General features: G+C 39.1%; 1 protein-coding gene across 1 annotated transcript in view; it reads left to right on the forward strand.

The window, feature by feature from the left end:
* Window positions 1–1,085: 1,085 nt before the first annotated feature.
* Window positions 1,086–22,041, forward strand: part of nAChRalpha1 (nicotinic acetylcholine receptor alpha1) — a 618,172-nt gene continuing 597,216 nt past the window's right edge. The window contains exon 1 of the mRNA XM_068228366.1: window positions 1,086–1,268. Coding sequence (XP_068084467.1) covers window positions 1,086–1,268 — 183 coding nt within the window. The remainder of the gene's footprint in view (window positions 1,269–22,041) is intronic.

The raw sequence follows: 22,041 nt of genomic DNA on the forward strand, positions 1-22,041 counted from the left end.
TCCTGATGCCTCCTGAAGCGCCTAACCACACGTTACTTAGTACATACATTGCGGTACTCCACCTCCATCTGCATTTTCCACTCCCTACTTCAATACCTCCATCCCTGGATTTACATCAACAAGTACCCTCGTTATCACCTAGCCAAGGACTTTAAGAACCTGTTCAATTGTGATCCACCCAGTAAAGGCTTTAACTATCAGCACTCCAAACACTGATTCACTACCTCCTTCAGTGGAATAAATGAGTCAAATCATCCTGCTATTCGAGAATGACAAGGCAGCAGAAGAGGACTACATTGTGGCCGAACTTCGGAAGTGTACCGGAAGAAGTCATTGGACTTATAGGAGTAAAAAATAACCGAGGAAACTCTTTTCTCCAAATAATTCTCAAGATCATCTCTCAAGCCTTGCTAACATGGGCGTAGAACCAAATGAACAGTCATCTGTGGGAATACCACATCATGTAAATACTGCGGCCATATCTTCTAGAAGTTTTCTTATAACATTGCCACTGAAAATCTATCTATGCTTGTGCGACATTGAATAGGTAACAGTAATAACAGGGAGAAATTGAAATAATAACTTTAAGTTACATTAAGTTACTGGATCCCACAATGAGAGGCTTGGGACATTCTTGTCAGAGGTTATGCACACTTTATTAGTATACTCTTAGTTGTGGTTCAGTCAGATTCAAACCGGACTTGGTTTGGTCCGATATATTGAGGGCTCTGTTCAAGGCAATCAAGGAAGACAACTTCAATGATGACCGAGTATGAGAATTTACCTTACATTGTTCTTGGTGTTTATAAGACGTAGTGTACCCATATCAGTCGTATTACGAAAATTTAAATCCTCTACGACTGGTAGAAATTCCTTTTGCACTTTCGACACTATATCTCGAGATGTGTCCGAGCTTATTAGTATGTTATGACCAGTATTTTTTATCGTTAAAAATAGAATAATGTTATGAATGAATAAACATGCAAGTGTTAGTGGCTATTAGCAATAGCACTTTCCTTCATGTGAATTAGATATTAAGAAGGAACACTTTTGTTATCTTTTTTCAGGGGTGGACTAGGCCTAAGATGGGAAGCGTGCTGCTGGCAGTCATGCTGGCGGTGATGGGCGAGACGCTGGGGAACCCCGACGCTAAGCGCCTGTACGAGGACTTGCTGAGCAATTACAACCGGCTCATTCGGCCCGTGGGGAACAACTCGGACCGTCTCACTGTCAAGATGGGACTCCGTCTCTCGCAGCTCATCGACGTGGTGAGTCGAATAACTCAGTTTTAAATACCCGCATCCCTACTTCATCATCATCCATAACTTTCAGTACTAAGGTAGCGTCTTGTAATATATTTACTTCTTGAAAGTTATAATATTGTGCTACCCACGTACGTCCTTAGAAAATTTGCAAACATTGAGGTCACTTGAATTTATCATAAATACAAGGAAGTATTAGAGTTGATTTAATCAAATTCAACTGAGGAGATTTACGTGAAACATCGGTTATTAATCTTTAAAATTATTTTTCCCCACTGTCAGCAGCCCTGAAGATGGTTTTCCGTGGTTTCCTATTTTCACACCAGACAAATGCTGGGACTGTACCACAAGTAAGGCCATGGCCGCTTCATTCCCATTCGTAGCCCTTCCCTGCCCTATTGTCGCCATAAGACCTATCTGTGTCGGTGCGACGTAAAGCAACTAGCAGAAAACTGTACTTTTACAAAATGTCTTATGCTAGCGTGTATTTGTAAATTAAGTAACTAGTGTCTGGTACAGACCTCAAATATCTTTCCAATTGCCAATACGACTGCTGCTCAGTCAAACTGTGACGGATACTGGAGTGACAAATGATAACCGTGACAATTCCCTGAAGCCATGTAGCTTGGTATTCACGAATCGAATTCCCCTGTCTCTCATATCAGATTTGCGAAGATAAAGGAACTAGATTTCATTGTTTTGATCAGAAAATCGAGCCAAGGACCTTTGAGATGAGGTACAGACGATATCCCTAATAATGTTCTAAAAATATTTGGAACACTGTGAAACATGAAATGAATTCCGTTAATACACTGATCTCTATTTGTTGATAAAAATACGTTAGGATTAATGCTCAGTTCATCGTTATCCTAAAATATAATCAAAATTTCTCTTACGGTAAGACTATGAATCTACACATTAATAAAAGCGTTCAAGGAAACAGTAAAATATAGAATTTTCGCTAGTGGCTTTACGTCGCACAGACACAGATGGGTCTTATGGTGACTTTGGGATGGGAAATGGCTAGAAGTTGGAAATAAGATACCTTGGCCATAATTAAGGTACATCTCTAGAATTTATTTCCTGGTGTGAAAATGGGAAACCACGGAAAACCATCTTCACGGCTGCCGACAGTGGGATTCGAACCCACTATCTCCCGGATGCAAGCTCACAGCTGCGTGCCCCTAACCGCACGGTCAACTCGCCCTCTGAAGTACAGAATTAAGCCTCTAATAATGTATTTTAACTAGAATCTTATGGTCTCTCTCAGCAAGCTCGAAATCTTCTGAGGCGATGCCATCTAAGTGGAGTACCTACCAGTTTCGATGTTCCGACTGTGCTGCTGTTCCTATGTCATATTTAATTTGATCGGGTGACACTGATTGTGCTACCAAGATACAAACGACAGAAAGTATGGGTTGCTATGCTTTTTCATCGACCTTGAAAATCGAATATTTCATCTGGGATTGAGCCCACAAAGTTCGGATTATGAGTCTCACACTCTCCCACCGAGTCACCGAGTTAGTGGATGAAGAAAAAAATGAAAGATACCTAGAAGTTTCGTACCTTATTCGCAGAAAAGCCTTGATAAACTTATAAGAAACAAAGTAATGCCAAGTGTGGGTAATATAAACTCGAAATCGATAATTAGGACCTGATATATGAACTTGTCCGGCGTTCGCAAACAGTGTCGTATAATGACGATGTAAACTCGCCCGCATGCAGAAGAAAACTCCGAAAGTGTTCCTTTCTACATTTTCCAGGTTTAGGACCGCCATTTTATATATGAAAATGTGTAGGATTAAAATTTTTTGTTCGTGTTGGTCTTATTACTCTAATTATACAGACCTTAGTTAAGGTAAATTCAAATAATACGTGACTATCATAGAATGAGGCACATATCCTCTACCGATTTCCGTTTCCATGTTGCCGATAACTCATCTCGTTTCAGTTCTATTGTATCACCCCGATCTGCCAGGAGCTGAACAAGGAAAATGAAAATGATGATGACAAGCCCCCCTCCCCCACTTCCTACCTTAATTTCTTGAAGAACCGGGAATCAAACCCTCGCCACCGAGGACGGCAGCTAACAGTCCGAACCATTACGCTACGGAGGGAGATACGAATGATGTGGGTGGTTAATAGTTAATATGTGTACGCGGCATATGGATCCTTAACATCTGACATGAGATTAGTTACATTTATTACGGAGAAGTTTGCTCTTGGTCATTGTTAGTTTAATTACCATCTGTCGGTCACAGCTGGCAGTTAAGACCATTTGACTGGAGCTGTTGTCCAACTCGAAATCTATGAAATAGTTCTACGATGAACTCTGTAAGTATGATTCCAGTAAAACTTCACCGTCAGCTGGCGATGAGTTGACGTGGTGAGCTTGTTTCAGAAATTTGAGAGAGAAGTTAAAGACATACCAGTAAGCACAGGAGAGAAAGTATAGAATGGCATATCGTTGATATGGTTTAATATTCCATTCTTTTGTAATTACTATCAACTCGCATTGTTTAACTGTATTGGATAATTCCAGCATAACGGATTTTTTTTTCAGATATCACCATTTTACAGACTTACAGGTAGGCTCGGATTTACGAAGTCTGGTGTCGTGTTCACAGTTATTATGGCGTACCTTCCCACTGTATTATCAGTGAATCCAAGAAGATAGTAAGAAATATATGTTTAAGGGTAGTCAAGCCATTTGCTGTCCTTTAAAAACGATCACCATTCGTGAGGTTAGATTATGAGGAGAATTGTTCATATGTCTTATTTATATATTTAGTACCCATACCTAAAAATGAAGTATTATCCTACCAAAAACCATTAGTTACAACTTGAATATTTAATTAACACCGTGATTTGGAAATATGTAGGATATACGTATGACCAAATTATGAATAGTGCCACTTGTAAAACATTAGTGGCATCATCACATCGCTGACATGTGTCAGTCGGTGAGTTCTGGAGGGCATTCACAATGCACATCAGTGAGTTAATAAAACAACAATTCAATGGTAAATTAAATTTTATATGACAGTAAAATTATAACGGTTTGGCAAATTTTGCGCTCTCCAAACATTTGATGACACACGATCAATATTTCTAAGTACCTTTCCAGTAACCGTATTAATTACCACAACTGGTGTATGGGTGAGCATATTACCTTCAATATCCCCCTCCATTCCCGCCTCCCGTTTGGGTGTCTTTCGGCTTTCTCTTCTGACATGAATTTAAGCTGCTTGGAGACTTTAGAACAGATTGCACTCAGTATCTAGTAAAGTTGTTGAGAAATTAACAAGGTGAATACTTATGCCTCGATGGTTCTTGAAAAGATTTTTCATGTTTTCATAGTTGATGCTAAAGCAAACAAATGTATGGTATAATATTACTGACAACAGCTGGCGCAATCTATTACGAATGCAGTACGTGGTAACGGGGCACCTCTAGCAACTTCAGGTAAACGAGGTTGTCAACCTCTCATGGTATTAAATGTTAAGCTTAAACAACTGAAAGACAAAAAAAAATTGAGTTATATAATAGTTCCTGAATTAGTGTGAGATGAGGTGACGATTCTGTTAGTATTTTAAACGTATTTCAGATTAGTCTTCATAACGGAACAAAGAAATATTCTAAATATTGCATGCCATTCTCTACTGGAAAAACACCCACCTTTTTTTAACCCAGTGGTTCCCAAAGTAGAGGGGCGTGACCCCTTGGAGGGATGAGATACGCACAAGGGAGTGGAACACAGGCAACTTTGTCGAAAGAAGAATAAAAAATTGAGCAAATTAAAGTGAATACGGCATTTTAACTTGTGAGTGAGAGTTGCTCTCTTTTCCCAATTCTGTCCATCCTCCCAATATTTCTCGTCCACTTTTGTCTCTGAGTATTTACATACTGAAGAACTAGTTCAAATTCTAAAGGCAAATTGTAGTTTTGAAAATGGTTAAGAGCATTACAAATGAGAGGAAATAATTATTTAAAGAATATATTTATCTCTACATGTTTACTTTAATTTCTCTTCAGGCCAACTCTTTGTATTCCAGCAGAATTTTGATATTGAAACAATATATAATATTGTTTCAGCCACACATTCTAGATTTCGTGAAAATTAGTTACTGTACTACAGTATTGTGAACAATGAAATCCTCTCATGTAGGCCTATTCTGCGTCATTCTCATATGTAGTTGCCCCTGTGGATCATTGATACAATGTTGACCTTCATATCACATGATCACTGGTTTAAACTCGACAGAGGTAGTTGGATTTCTCAAGAGAAGAAAAGAAGTCCATTGGATAGTCCATATCGTAAGATAACGGCATGTAAAAGATCACTCGTATCATTTTTGTTGAATACCCTAAACAATAAAGAATCAGACATAGATCACCGCTTTCTTTGCCACCTGGTAGAGTGGAACGGAATCTCAAAACTGACGCACAGCCTATATGGCATCAGCAGAAAATGCCTGCACACGGTGGCTGAAGCCATACGATTATTATTTATTCATTCACTCATCTCGTTTCGGCCGATTGATTATGGACCACGTAATTTCAACTGTCACCTTCTTTGGGCTTTGACATTTGCCCAGTACTTCTGCTTTTGTTCTCGATGTTTTTCCTTTGTCTCATGTATCCATACCTTTCCTGCTCTTTTAGCTTCGGCTTTTCCTTGAAACCATGGCATGCTTGAGTGGGGCACACTCCAGGATGTCACTAGGTTTTATCTCAGTTCTTCGAGATCTCCTCCTACCTTGGAAACCAGGTCCCTTTGATTAGCTTGTCCACAAAGTAGTTGATGTTTCCAATCGGCCAATTTTTGTGGGTTCATTCGAGTCAAATGTCCGGATGGTGTTATTATTATGAGTAGTAGTAGTGGTAGTAGTAGCAGTAATAGTGGTAGTTTTCGCCATTTGTTTTACGTCGCACCGACACAGGTAGGTCTTATGGCGACGGTAGGATAGGAAAGGCCTAGGAAGTAGTAGTAGTAGTAGTAGTAGTAGTAGTAGTAGTAGTAGTAGTAAGAAATAAAAGAGTTTCCCAGAAAGTTTCTTCGTAATAACGGTACAGTATTTGTAGAGCAAACAAAGGTGCTGTCAGCGGAAGAATATTGAAAACCATTGTTGGAAGTCAACTTGTGGAAGGCCGAGGATTGGCACATTGAGTACCTATTACATTGTCATAGTGACCATGCGGGAGGAATGGGCACACTGCATTACGTACATTTCGTAACTTGATAGAGGGATAGGAAAACAAGCGTCACAAAATCCCCTCCCATAAGAATCTAATTCCATCATATTGCTGTAATTCATGTTTGGGTGATAGAATATTTGTATGATATAAGTGGATCCTGATCCCTGTTCTGTTAGAATTTCATTCTGTTTCTCGTTAGTGTAAATAAGTTGCAAGACTATGACGGAAATCATGGTTTCCTGTTTTCACACCGGGCAAATGCTGGGTCTGTAACTTAATCAAGTCCACGGTTCCTTCCTTCCCACGCCTAGCACTTTCCTATGCCTTTGACGCCACAATACCTACCTGTGTCGGAGTGACGTAAAGCAAATCGTAATTCAAAAAAGGAAAAATAATAAAATCACCTCTGGTTACGTTGTTAAATGCGGCTAATGGAGTACCATTTCTGTCCTTGTACTGTAAAACTGCGAAAGCTTCCACATTCAACGTTAGGAAATTTAAAGAAATAATAATCATTCAGAAACTAGGAGGGGTTAGAGATATTTTATTTGTTGTTATTGATGATTTACCGTCGCATCGAAGGTTTTCAGAGACTGTAGAATGGGAAAGGGTAGTAGTTGAAGTGGTAAAGGTGGTCTCAAAAATTTTGCGAAAACTTCGAGCTTGCAGTTCAAATTATGTGGGTGAGACCAAATAAAGGAATAGAGACTCATCCTGACAATATAGGTTTACATTTTTCTTGACACATACGCATAGGAATATGAAGATATCGAAAACTGTTGTCATGGACTGCATATCCATATGTGGCTTGGAGGCGTGGCCGTTTTTGAGGAAAATACTTGATAGGAAGAGCATTTTCAGATACGTGAGTATTAGAACTAGGCCGGACATACATGTTTACATAACTTATATACATCATTATAGACTATTCCTTTTCAGCATTCAGTTTGCATCCATCTGTAAAGGAACTAACTGCCTATACTGCTCCTAGCATTGTGACCTCATCGAATTCACGCCTCGTACCATGAAATAATTACAAATTGAGTCTAGCCACCTTTGCCCTAGTCTCCCTCAACTTCTCCTACCTTCGATGACCGAGTCCATTATTCTGTTAAGCATCCTCTTTCTTTCATCTCACATGACTGAATACCGAATCCGCCTCATATCCATAGCTTCATCCATCTTCATACTGCAGTAACCTCCTGCCACTGTTCCCGTCTATTTGTGCCCGCGAACATTCTGATTACCTTGGTGTTGGTTACTTTAAGATTATGAATGAGTTATCCAGAATCTACCCGGTTCTCATTTCTGAACAGCAAACTCGGTCAGAAGACAGAGCGCTGGGAGGGAATTTTAGTTACGAGAACTTTAATTCGTAGCACCGCAGTACCGTTGATGACAACTACGACCCATTTCTTCGAAAAGTTACTTTTTATTGCGTCTACATCAGCCTCGAAATTGAATCGTATTATTCTGTATAAGTCCCAATTGCACGTAAAATACACATTTTAACTTCTTCCTTAAACAATGTTTAAACTTCGTTTATTACACATAATACAAAGTTCGAAGTAAACATTCGCAACCAAATACAAAGGTAATCATACTTGGTTATTAGGCCACTCTCAATCGCTTGAGTATCCTGTATATTAAGCTGTGCAGTTAATATTGATTCAATTCCCTGTAAAGGAGAATGGTTTCGTACCAGTTACTACACATTTTCATTGTAATTGCTACGTCTTCAAAAGTTAAAATTGTAGGCAATAAAGCCATTCCTTTCCGAGACTCATAACATGAAAATAAATGTACGTTTTTTATTACAAATATCCGAAAACAAGTTTTCCTCTAAGGATACAGTATTATTGAACTGGGGCAGTCATAAACGTGGATATCTACTTCTTGAAAATTGGAAAACTTTAGCCGACAGTCAGAGGATGTCGTAACATGCTCATTATTACGAAAAGATAATATTACTACCAAGGCCCGACAAACAACCTCAACTTTCTCAAATAATGTCGTGAAACTAACAAAAAGTCCCTAAAAAAGCAACTGTTTATTGTTGAAAACTAAATCATACATATATATTCATTATTATACTTTTTACAATACAATACATCAGTTCTTTGTTCTGGAGTCTCGGTTTTCCTTAGAAACAAGATGTGGGAATTGATGCTTTCACAGCCGGCGTTACAAATCATGTCAGCGTTTTCCGGGTTTGTAGGCCGTGGTCCAGGAGCGAGTGAATGTCCCGATGTTTCACCGAAGACTGCGTTCGGCATTATCAAGGGTTCCGACTAACTTCGATAGCAGCGAAGCTCTCAGTTTGAGTATCACATAAAAATGACGAAAAATGACAATAAATATGCATTTTTCTAATCCCGGGGCTATGAAAGTGATTTTTATGTAAGTTAGCAATATCTATGATGTACCAGTTAAAAGATGACGTCATCAAAATCCAGGCCCTGATTAATACATCCCCTTTCTACCGAATTTCACCTCTAGGGACATGAATTAAAAGTCCTATCAATGATATATATAATATGGAATATTTAATTTGCTTAATTTAATTCATTTATGTGGTAAACCATTTGCACTTTTCGCAAACCGTATTATGTCCATGCAAGGACAAATCTGAGTTTCATACTGTTTGGTTTAGCTTGTTCCGTGTTCTTTCATGCACTAAAATAAAATTGTACGAAACTATGTATTTTTCCAGTGTAAATGAGGCTTTGATAGTGACCGTAGTTTAAAATCGTTGTTTGTCCACCATAATGACTGGAACATATTGTGTCTACGGAACGTTTCATACTGCGAAATTTTGTTGCATTCTTTTGTTGTATATTCGCACCCTCAAGTTCATAAACGTGCTACTTATAACAGCTTAATTTTTCGTGCCTTCAACACCCCTATGTCCAAAAAAGATTTAAATAACGAATTAAATACCATCCGCAACATCGCTAAATTCAATGGCTTTAACAACTCCTTCATAACCCGCATCATCAACAAATTCAAACACCGTCCAAAAACCACTTTATCTAAAGACACAATAAAACCAACTGCTTTTTCCACCTTCACTTTCACTCAGGATGCTTATAAAATAACTAATATTTTTAAAACACATAACATGGAAATTTCTTTTAGAACTCACAATAGAAATCTTGATATCTTACACAACTCTAAATCTCTAAATAAATCTAATGCTTTTTCTAAATCTAGTGTATACAGATTCAAATGCAACAACTGTAATTCCTCCTACGTCGGACAAACTGGCCGCAACTTCAATATCAGGTACTCTGAACATGTCAACGCCATTAAATACAACAGATTCTCTGCCATAGGACAGCACATACAAGAATCAAAGCATAGTTTCACAAGTATTGAAAATGACATGAAAATACTTAAGATCATTAACAAAGGACCCTCTTAAACATAACTGAAAATTGCTTTATCCACCTTGACCAGTACTTCAACCCTAATTTCAATTTAAACGACATTTCTGAAAAACCCAACATCCTTTTCGACTTCCTAATTCTTCTTCTCAAAAATTCCAAATTCCAAAACCCCAATTCTATTTTCCATGCCTTACAAAGTTCCCACCCACATTTTCTAGCTCCAATAACCCACCCTCCTAACCCACCCTAAACTACCCCTCTTTCATTTCTCTATCTTATCCTTCTTCAACACCATTTACCTTCAATTTCCTTTATTCTTCTCTTATTTCACTATCACTCTTCCTCTACCGGTATTAATTTATTCTACCTTTTCTATTTAAAAAGACACTACCTTCATTTCGGTTCTCCTCATTCAAATTTTAACTCTTGTCTTGCGCCAACTTCGACTACTTCAATCATGACCTCTAATTTTTTTCAATTTTAAAAAATAGCGCACTGTGCATATATGTTTTCATTTGTTTTCCGATATTGCGCTTTTTACTACATTTTTTCTCTTTACAATTGTTTTTTCAAGTCAACTCTTTTCCAAGAACTCAGCAGGAGCACAATATTACTCATTCAATTATATTGAATTGCGTTGTATATTTCTATATATACGTACTTAACTTCCCGAAACCGAGGCAAATACTGGACCTTCAGGATATTCTCCAATCTACTTTGGCGTTCGAGAACACAGCGCATGACCTTGGATGTGCCGCGCTGATCGCCGAGAGCTGGCAGTTTGCTTCTATAAATCTATTCGTCTGCGACTTCAAAACATTTATGGATCTTCATATGTTGTTCGATAGTGTTGTGACTTTGTACCTGACAGAGTGTAAAAACTGACCCATTTGACCGTTCTCCACTATTCATAAACATTGAGTGACTTTACTTATCATTGCATGTGCCGTACTACCTTTCATAATATTACGTACTGTTTTATTTTAAGTGACTCACAATTTCTACCCCCATCATCAATTTATATTTCATCTTATACCGATCCAGAGTTCACTTATTCTTTTTCATATGCATTGTTTTTCTTGTTTTTTATGTTTTTAACGGCTGACGATGACCTGGACTAGGGTCGAAACCGGTCCCATTTCTAATCATTATTAAATAAGAATGTAATCACTACAATCCTTTCTTTTATGTATTGAATAGGTTGAACCTCTTTTTCAATTATTTAATTTTTAACGTTAATTCAGGTGAACTCATAATAGATCCCAGGCAATCACTGGAGAGGTGGACGGAATATTTTGAACATCTACTCAATATAAAAGGAAATCATCCAGGTGGTGTTGTGAACAGCCAAGCTCATGGGGACGAGGAAAGTGATGTTGGTGAAATTATGCTTAAAGAAGTGGAAAGGCTGGTAAATAAACTCCATTGTCATAAGGCAGCATGAATAGATGAAATTAGACCTGAAATGGTAAAGTATAGTGAGAAGGTAGGGATGAAATGGCTCCATAGAGTAGTAAAATTAGCATGGAGTGTTGGTAAGGTACCTTCAGATTGGACGAAAGCAGTAATTGCACCTATCAATAAGCAAGGAAACAGGAAGGATTGCAACAACTATCGAGGTATCTCATTGATTAGTATACCAGGCAAAGTATTCACTAGCATCTTGGAAGGGAGGGTGCGATCAGTCGTTGAGAGGAAGTTGGATGAAAACCAGTGTGGTTTCAGACCACAGGGAGGCTGTCAGGAACAGCTTTACGGTATGCGCCAGGTAATTGAAAAATGCTACGACAGGAATAGGCACTTGTGTTTATGTTTCGTAGATCTAGAGAAAGCATATGACAGGGTACCGAGGGACAAGATGTTTGCCATACTGGGGGACTATGGAATTAAAGGTAGAATATTAAAAGCAATCCAAGGCATTTATGTTGACAATTTGGCTTCAGTGAGAATTGATGGTAGAATGAGTTCTTGGTTCAGGGTATTTACAGGGGTTAAACAAGGCTGTAATCTTTCACCTTTGCTGTTCGTAATTTACATGGATCATCTGCTGAAAGGTACAGAATGGCAGGGAGGGATTCAGTTAAGTGTAAATGTAGTAAGCAGCTTGGCCTATGCTGACGACTTGGTATTAATGGCAGATTGTGCCGAAAGCCTGCAGTCTAATGTCTTGGAACTAGAAAATAGGTGCAACGAGTATGGTATGAAAATTAGCCCCTCGAAGGCTAAATTGATGTCAGTAGGTAAGAAATTCAACAGAACTGAATGTCAGATTGGTGATACAAAGCTAGAACAGGTCGATGATTTCAAGTATTTAGGTAGTGTGTTCTCCCAGGATGGTAATATAGTAAGTGAGATTGAATCAAGGTGCCGTAAAGCTAATGCAGTGAGCTCGCAGTTGCGATCAACTGTATTGTACCGGTAACGGCGGTACCAAACTAAGTCCCCGTCATAGAAATTTTAAAAACTTACGTGTTATGTTCCGGACCGCCTACAAAAGACTGACTGGACGGCGAGCAACAGCTGTGTGCGTGTGACGTAGAGAGCGGGTGACGTCACAGCATGCCTCGCCGAGATACAGAGCTGAGACTAATGTGGAATTTTCCTCGAGTTTCTATGGGTAATAACTTTCTCCACAATAATAATTAAACAAATTTAACAACATCACCATGTAACTCGATCCCTTATCTATGTTCCTGCTGAGTTTCCGCGTAAATCTGACATGAGGCGATAAAGTTATGGAACGAGAGGTGAAAGCCCGGATCAGATATAAATACGTACTGCTTCGCTCAGCAGACCAGTGTGTTGCCAGTGTGTGGCCTGAGTGTGTGGCCTGAGTATGTATGTACACGCTAGGCAGTGGAGTTCACACAGTCGGTTCGCGAGCACCGTGATCGAGCGTGAAGCAGCTATTAATCTTCGAGTCCGTGGACTTTAACCTAATCGCGTCGAATATAGACTTGTACGGATTTCTTTATACTGTGAGTGACAACTTTTTACTCCGACGGGACGTGATATGAATTGTGCATCGTCTGAACATTATCAAGTGACTGTTATTCTACACGAGTGTCTAAGACTTGCGAATATTTTCGAGTGCTCGTAATGTGAAGTTTCATGTTATGGACAGGACTTAAAACAGTTTGCTCCTTACAGAGTACTAAATACTTCGAGTTTATGAGATTGTGTTTGAATCCAGATTTACTCGATTCCAAGCATGACTACGTCACTAATTTACCATTTTATGAACTATGAAAATATTTTTAGGTCATGAACTGTGAACTGTGCATGTGTGAACTGTGCATTTCAATTTTCAATTCTACGAACATTCAGTTTACGAACAGTCGAACCGAGGACTGTCAATAGTCGATTAATTTCGTCTTTTGATTTCATGCTGTTATCAATACGTGAATGAGTTCTAATTCACGAGTGGAACATCTTTATTTTCAATTAAATTATGTTGAACAGTGCTTCAAAGAACTGAGTCGTGCGGCATTACTTTACGTTGTACCAGGTGCCACAAACTTTAGGTGACTCTGTTAAATTCGACGATAAGTTTCGAGTGGACTTTTATTTTTATGAGTATTAAACTTACATGCTCATTCGAGTCTACTGGCCTTCTTTCATTTAACACGGGACAAAATTTAGTGACATTTCACCGTGTGATAAACTCTCACGGATACATTTTGTGTTTGAACCTTGTTAAAACATTAATAGACTTTCCTCTCATCTGTGCAGAAGCAGTCTTTGCATTAACTCGCCCCAAGGCTTAACGATGTTCATTCACGTTCATCATTCACGAGGACCACCTCAACGCCCTTCATCAGCATCGTATGGATCTTCAAGACGTCGAATGGATTTTCTAGAACTTCCATCAGGAGATGAATGGTGGTTCACTGGTATGGGAAAAGGAGCTGCCGGAATCCAAGGACATCGCCAGCCCTAGGACGAGGAACATTTTCTACTGTATCTGCTGTACAGAGGTGACATGACTTTGAATTTATTAATAAACTCAGAGGAAACAATTTTAAGATTTATTTCTAAACAAACCCTCTCCCTCTGTACGCACTTCAACGAATGGTACACGCCCTACGTCTCATGTCTACCGAAGTACCACATTTACTGTTACAGAGGAGAGGGGGAGAAATTGGCGCCCCAGTCGTGTCGGGGCCGATTTGGAGTGCAGTAGAATTAGAAATTATCGCTTCAGCAATATCAGAACTTAATTATGAGTGCAGTAGAAATTAAATTGACACTTAACCATTCTAGGCTCAATTTTGAAGTACTAGTAATAAATTAAGAAGTGCAGTGATAGACAAAATCGCACTACAATCGTGTGACTTAGCAATATAATTCAGATACATTTCCAGTGCTTTGTGTGGAATAGCTATTAACATTCCAGTGAACTTTCTAACAAGATTTAACTTCTCTATTATAAGAAGTGTTATCAATGATATGGGATAATTTTTGTGTGTTAAATGTCTTGGAGATTTTTCTTTTTGAGAATGTTTGAATGACTTTGAACATGATCTTTTAACCATTGGACAATAATTGTGATACCTGAATTCTTTTCGAGTGATTTATGATTTCCTTGTTGCTTGGTTTAAATACATTACCATCAAAATGGAAAATATTTTAGCTGCTATTGAAGCCCTTAAGATTAGCTTAAATGAACGTATCGCCAAATTGCATGCTCAAGTAGGTGCTGATTTACAAGCTCGTATTAACGAGGCCAATGCCGTAACTGCTCAATTAGGTACTACTTTAGAATCTCGTATTACTGAGATTAATACTCGTATTGATGAGGCCAATGCTGCAACTGCAGCCAACTTAGAAAGTCGTATCACACAAGTAACTAAGATAATTAATACCAAGTTTACCGAAGTCAATGCTAATTTGGAAAATAGGCTTACTAAAGCTGGTTCTGAGATTGAAAAACGATTCTCAGAAACTAATGCGCAGATTAATTCTAAGTTTACGGAAATAAACGAACGCCTCACCCGTGACTTAGAAACATTAAAACAGGACCTTAAACTACAAATAGTTGAAGACTTAAAAGCTTCGTTTCCCACCTCACATCAATTGATTAAGGAAGTTGAAAGCTTAAAGGCAGAATTTAAAGAATCTCATGGTCAGTTATCACAGGCACAAGCAAAAATAGCCTCTATTCAGGATAACATCCATGAATCTTTTAAGACTAACTTTCAGAAAATAAGTAATGAGGTTAATTTACTTAAAACAAAGCAGGAGAAAACAGATAAGCATGTAAAAACCCAATTAGATAGCGCACATACTCAAATCATTCGCATAGGCCGCGACGTAAATGAAGTGAAGCAGGACCTCGAAAAGGAAGTCCAGAGCGTGGATAACTCCATCCGTGGACAAGTTAAGACTATCAAGGTCGAATTGCAAGGAAAAATAGAGATGATTGATAATAGAATCTCTCAGGTGGAGAAGGAGGTGTCTACACACCAGTATCAAGGGTCTAGCGGAGATACTTCTAGCATTTCCACAGTTTTAAAATTATCAGACAATAAACCTGCAAAATTTTCCGGAAAGGAAGAGTACACAGCGAAAGAATTCCTTCTCAACATTGAAGAGTACTTTCAAGAGAATAAAGTACGATCCGATCATCAATTGAGGATAGCTTCTAGATTATTGGAAGGGAAAGCAATAAATTGGTACACAGCATTTAAATGTAACATTAAAACCTATGATGAGTTCAAGGAAGCCTTGTTGAAGAGGTTTTGGAATTCAGAAATTCAACACTTGATTAAGCTAGAGTTGTACTCCAGGAGATACAACACAGCTATTAATTCTTCCCGATATTCTGATTTTCTCATTTCTCAATTATATAAGATGCAATTCTTTGATCCTCCTTTGCCAGAACAGGAGTTAATACAGGTAGTAACTTTACAATTTCCGGCGCATGTACAAGAAATTCTTGTGGCAGCCAATGTTCAAGACCTAGAACAACTTGATGATTTATTAAGGAAAATTGACACTGCCCATACACAAAATCCGCCCAGGGTTACTAAGACGAAAGAGGTTGCAACCAACCATGTCGAAGTTAACAACCCGCCGAGATCGAATCCCGAACTCCGTGAGGAAGTAGAACCACGGAGAGATTCATTATCTCATTTCCGGCGATTTAGGAGACGTCCATACGGGCAAAGTACGCCTTACAGACGTAATCAAAACAGGGAAGAAACCTATCGAGTCGCTTACTCGAGATGGAGATTCGCCGAGAGCCGAGATCGAAAGAAGATGGAGAGAAACTCGCGAATATATCCAGAATCGAAACCGGGATGAAGGATTACCTGGCGCTACCTCTTTAGAATACCAAGAGCATGCCAGAAGACAGAGCACGACGCCTGCGACAAACCCCGAATCGACAGGCGCAATTAAAAAAAACTTCGACAACACAACAATAAGATTGCCTGAAAACCGTAGTAGAGGGGAAATAATTTGTGTCACTAATATTAATTACTGGTACTTGGATGACTCAGATCTCTTGTATGAAGATCCCACTCCTACAACACCGAGGGTCCAACGAAGTCTTCCAGTTATTAATATTACTTTGGATACCCTTTAAGTAACTGTCTTAATCGATTCTGGAGCTCAGGCTTCATTAATTTCTGAGAGGTTAATTGAAATGTTGAAGGGGGGAGAAGACATGTTATTGATACCAGTCGCACAGATCAAAATTAAAGGGATAGTACCGGACAGGCATATCAAATGTAAATTTCAGGCTTTTGTTATATTTGACATTGAAGGTGTCCAGTTCGAGCATATATTCCTAGTCATTTCGCCGATGAAATTCAACGTCATCCTAGGGTCAGATTTCCTAGCCAAGTATGGGGGAAGCATTGATTATCCTGCCAACGTCATACGATTCTTTAACATCGACTCTGTAGAGTTGCAGCTGGTAGACTGTAATAATTTGAAGTGCCAAGGTCTGGGTACCCCATTCATAGAAACCGGAGGCAAGATGAGCGACGCTCTGCCTGCCGATGAAATAGATTGCGAAGAGGGTGGACCCGGTCAAGAGGGACCCGTCGAGGGCCAGGAAGTGCCCATTATTGAGGATGTGTTTGACGAAGGTCGTGATCACTTCATATTTATCACCAGTGTGGCTGAAAGCCCAGAGTTCGATTCCCGCGTGGCAGAAGCAACTCGACAAATATTTGAGAAATTCGCTGAGGTTTTTGATGACAAACCCGGTGTTATTAGAGATTTTGAATACCAATTGAATGTTAAGAACACCTCTCCTTATAAAAAACGGCCCTATCCAGTTCCTGAGAACTACCGAGAGGAAGCCAGGACTGTGATAAAGGAGATGGAAAATAATGGTATCATTTCTAAATATGTCACTCTGTATCTAAACCCCCTGGCCATTGATAAGAAAACCAGCTGTTTCGCACCCCGAACTTCGCATTTATGCAAAGTTTTTCCCACTTTATGTAGGACCATATAGAATTGCAGAGGTTCTCGAAAACGGGGCATACAAAATTAATAAGCTGGATGGAAGCATCGAGGGCATTTACAATGCAGCCAACCTGAAGAAATATTTCAGGAGAGAACATCATTAAAAGAAAATCCTATCGAATTTTTTTTCCCAGGAGGAGGGGGAGATGTACCGGTAACGGCGGTACCAAACTAAGTCCCCGTCATAGAAATTTTAAAAACTTACGTGTTACGCTCCGGGCCGCCTACGAAAGACTGGCTGGACGGCGAGCAACAGCTGTGTGCGTGTGACGTAGAGAGCGGGTGACGTCACAGCATGCCTCGCCGAGATACAGAGCCGAGACTGATGTGGAATGTTCTTCGAGTTTCTATGGGTAATAACTTTCCCCACAATAATAATTAAACAAATTTAACGACTTGACCATGTAACTCGATTCCTTATCTATGTTCCTGCTGAGTTTCGCGTAAATCTGACATGAGGCGATAAAGTTATGGAACGAGAGGTGAAAGCCCGGATCAGATATAAATACGTACTGCTTCACTCAGCAGACCAGTGTGTTGCCAGTGTGTGGCCTGAGTGTGTGGCCTGAGTATGTATGTACACGCTAGGCAGTGGAGTTCACACAGTCGGTTCGTGAGCACCGTGATCGAGCGTGAAGCAGCTATTAATCTTCGAGTCCGTGGACTTTAACCTAATCGGGTCGAATATAGACTTGTACGGATTTCTTTATACTGTGAGTGACAACTTTTTACTCCGACGGGACGTGATATGAATTGTGCATCGTCTGAACATTATCAAGTGACTGTTATTCTACACGAGTGTCTAAGACTTGCGAATATTTTCGAGTGCTCGTAATGTGAAGTTTCATGTTATGGACAGGACTTAGAACAGTTTGCTCCTTACAGAGTACTAAATACTTCGAGTTTATGAGACTGTGTTTGAATCCAGATTTACTCGATTCCAAGCATGACTACGTCACTAATTTACCATTTTATGAACTATGTAAATATTTTTAGGTCATGAACTGTGAACTGTGCATGTGTGAACTGTGCATTTCAATTTTCAATTCTACGAACATTCAGTTTACGAACAGTCGAACCGAGGACTGTCAATAGTCGATTAATTTCGTCTTTTGATTTCATGCTGTTATCAATACGTGAATGAGTTCTAATTCACGAGTGGAACATCTTTATTTTCAATTAAATTATGTTGAACAGTGCTTCAAGGAACTAAGTCGTGCGGCATTACTTTACGTTGTACCAGGTGCCACAAACTTTAAGTGACTCTGTTAAATTCGATGATAAGTTTCGAGTGGACTTTTATTTTTATGAGTATTAAACTTACATTCTCATTCGAGTCTACTGGCCTTCTTTCATTTAACACGGGACAAAATTTAGTGACATTTCACCGTGTGGTAAACTCTCACGGATACATTTTGTGTTTGAACCTTGTTAAAACATTAATAGACTTTCCTCTCATCTGTGCAGAAGCAGTCTTTGCATTAACTCGCCCCAAGGCTTAACGATGTTCATTCACGTTCATCATTCACGAGGACCACCTCAACGCCCTTCATCAGCATCGTATGGATCTTCAAGACGTCGAATGGATTTTCTAGAACTTCCATCGGGAGATGAATGGTGGTTCACTGGTATGGGAAAAGGAGCTGCCGGAATCCAAGGACATCGCCAGCCCTAGGACGAGGAACGTTTTCTACTGTATCTTTATATATTTATTAATAAACTCAGAGGAAAAAAATTTATGATTTATTTCGAAACAAACCCTCTCCCCCTGTACGCACTTCAACGAATGGTACACGCCTGCGTCTCATGTCTACCGAAGTACCACATTTACTGTTACAGTATTATGTAAGAAGGAAGTTAGAACCCAGACGAACTACCTTTACATCGGTCTGTTTTCAGACGAACTTTGCTTTACGGGAGCGAAAGCTGGGTGGACTCAGGATATCTTATACATAAGTTAGAAGTAACAGACATGAAAGTAGCAAGAATGATTGCTGGTACAAACAGGTGGAAAAAATGGCAGGAGGGTACTCGGAATGAGGAGATAAAGACTAATTTAGAAATGAACTCAATGGATGAAGCTGTACGCATAAACCGGCTTCGTTGGTGGGGTCATGTGAGGGGAATGGAGGGGGATAGGTTACCTAGAAGAATAATGGACCCTGTTATGGAAGGTAAGAGAAGTAGAGGTAGACGACGATGGTTAGACTAGGTTTCTAACGATTTAAAGATAAGAGGTATAGAACTAAATGAGGCCACAACACTAGTTGCAAATCGAGGTTTGTAGCGACGTTTAGTAAATTCACAGAGTCTTGCAGACTGAATGCCGAAAGGCATAACAGTCTATAATGATAATGTATGTGTAATGTATGTTTTCTGAAATCTATATGAATTTACCTGTTAATCCCATAGCGATTTATCCTCTAGATGAAAACCTCAGCTTTCAAGAGCAGTGAAATGATTGTTCATTTTTACTTTAACTTTTGGATTATTGTATTTCATGGGTTATATGGAGATAATGATGTGAACAGTTATAATTTAGTATCACATCACAAAAGTCATTCTTATTTACACCATATGAAACGATCAGTAATAATACACATACGGGCCAAATTTCAAGATTATCTCTCATATAGTTCCTGAGATACAGAATATTGTTTGAAATGTGCGTTCGATATCATATGAAACTTCTCAATGTACACATTTGTAAGACGTGAGGTGCTGCTGCAAGGACTGTCATGTGACTTTTCTTCGTCTGATTGAGAGGATATTATATAATGTATATATTAGCACATGCTTGGTTTTCGTGTCAGAATACCTTTCCTTTGTGTAATGTAATCATTACCTCAGCCGCAAGTAACATCTGCGAATCCAATAATCAGCTTTGGGAGTGAAACGATTGTCAGATTTTGCTTTACGTTTGGGGATATTGTGTTTTGTGACAGATATGGGAACAATGATTTGAAGAGTCCAGTTTTGTATTCTATACTTATGAGCACGTACATTCACCCAGTGTGCAAGCAGTATTAATATTATAGGTTTTATGTAGCACTGACTACCTCTGTGGTTTTTGAAGATGGGAAATAAGAGGAACATTATCACTTACGTGTATCTTAATCTGCAATACAGCTATGTCTGCAATAACAAAAGTGTAAGGCAAAGTAAAGGACGTTGGAACTTTTACTCTTTTTGTAGCCGCCAATAGAATCCTGTTTCATAAGCTTAGTCCCATATGGTTCTGATAAATCACTTTATATTTGAAAATGAACGAGCTGATCTGCATCATATTTACTTGGAAGAAGACATTAATTTGACAGATTAATGAGCGATGTTTATACATTCAGTCCCTGTAAGGACTAAGATGAAGATCTCGTCTCGTTTCAGTGGACCTGGTTGACACATATGTAACAACGTCATCCGGCTAAGTGAGCAAAGTAACGGTAAACTTACAGCACGTCCTTTTCTTACTAGTCTTATTGTGTGAAACTAAGCACTTTCCAACGGCTGATGGTTAAACTGATGGCGATCCAAATGGATGTCTAAGTAACGACTCAGCATATTATCCATTTTCAAAGAAAAGACGAATGCTTTTTTTTATTTTATTTTTTTGCATTTCTTAACCTGGATCGTTCCAGTACTTCATCCATGCATTCCTCACAGCCGTTGTATCCACTCCTCCTTAGGTCACCCTCGCGGCCGTCGTTCAGTCATACCCAGCAGTTGACCAGCAGTTGTAAACGTCCATGCTGCACCCTGGTGTATTTCAGCAATAATTGGGAACAGGGAGTGAACTGAATGACCTGCTCGGGCCGTGTACCTATTACCTCTCATTCCGGAGAGTGTGATTTCAAAACCATACTACCGGCTGCCCTGAAGATGATATGTGAAGGTACCTGTTAACCCCATAGTGCTTAATCCTCTAGATGAAAACCTCAGCTTTCAAAAGCGGTGAAATGATTGTTCATTTTTACTTTAACTTTGGGATTATTGTATTTTGTGAGTTACATGTAGATAATGATATGAACAGTTATAATTCAGAACCACAGCACAAAAGTCATTTTTATTTACACCATATGAAGTGTAGCATACGGTCAAAATTTCAACAGAATCTCTTAGATAGTTGCTGAGATAAAGAATATTGTTTGAAATGTGCGTTCGATATCATATAACATCATATTAAGAATATGAATTTACGACTTTTACATCAGGAAAATACCGGTCTGGGCCTTAATTAAAGCCATAGTCACTTCGTTCCCAGTCCTAGCCCTGTCGTACCCCTTCGTCGCCATAAAATATGTGTGTCTAATTTCGTAAATTTACTTTGTCTTATGATAGAGAGGTGATGCACTAAGTACAGACTGCCAACCGCGTACTTCGTTACCAAACGAATCTCAGGCAAGGAACTGTATGATTTGATACTGTCTGTAATCAGAGTGATTGAGGCTTGTGGATTTCTTGTACTACGTATAGTTTCCGATAATCGTAAGACCAACGTTAATATGATGAAGCGACTTTCCAATAGCAAGGTTTTGAAGCCGAAAATTACTCCTCCAAATGACCCGAATCGACCCTTGTTTCTTGCATTTGCCCAATGTCACATTTTAAAGAACGTAAATCACACATTTTTAGAGAAGACCATGTTTGAAGCAGAGAACAGAATAATTGCCTCCCATATGAAGAATTTATATGAAATGCAAGCAAATCAGGTG

This window comes from Anabrus simplex, chromosome 1 (assembly GCF_040414725.1).
Source record: "Anabrus simplex isolate iqAnaSimp1 chromosome 1, ASM4041472v1, whole genome shotgun sequence".
NCBI lineage: Eukaryota > Metazoa > Arthropoda > Insecta > Orthoptera > Tettigoniidae > Anabrus > Anabrus simplex.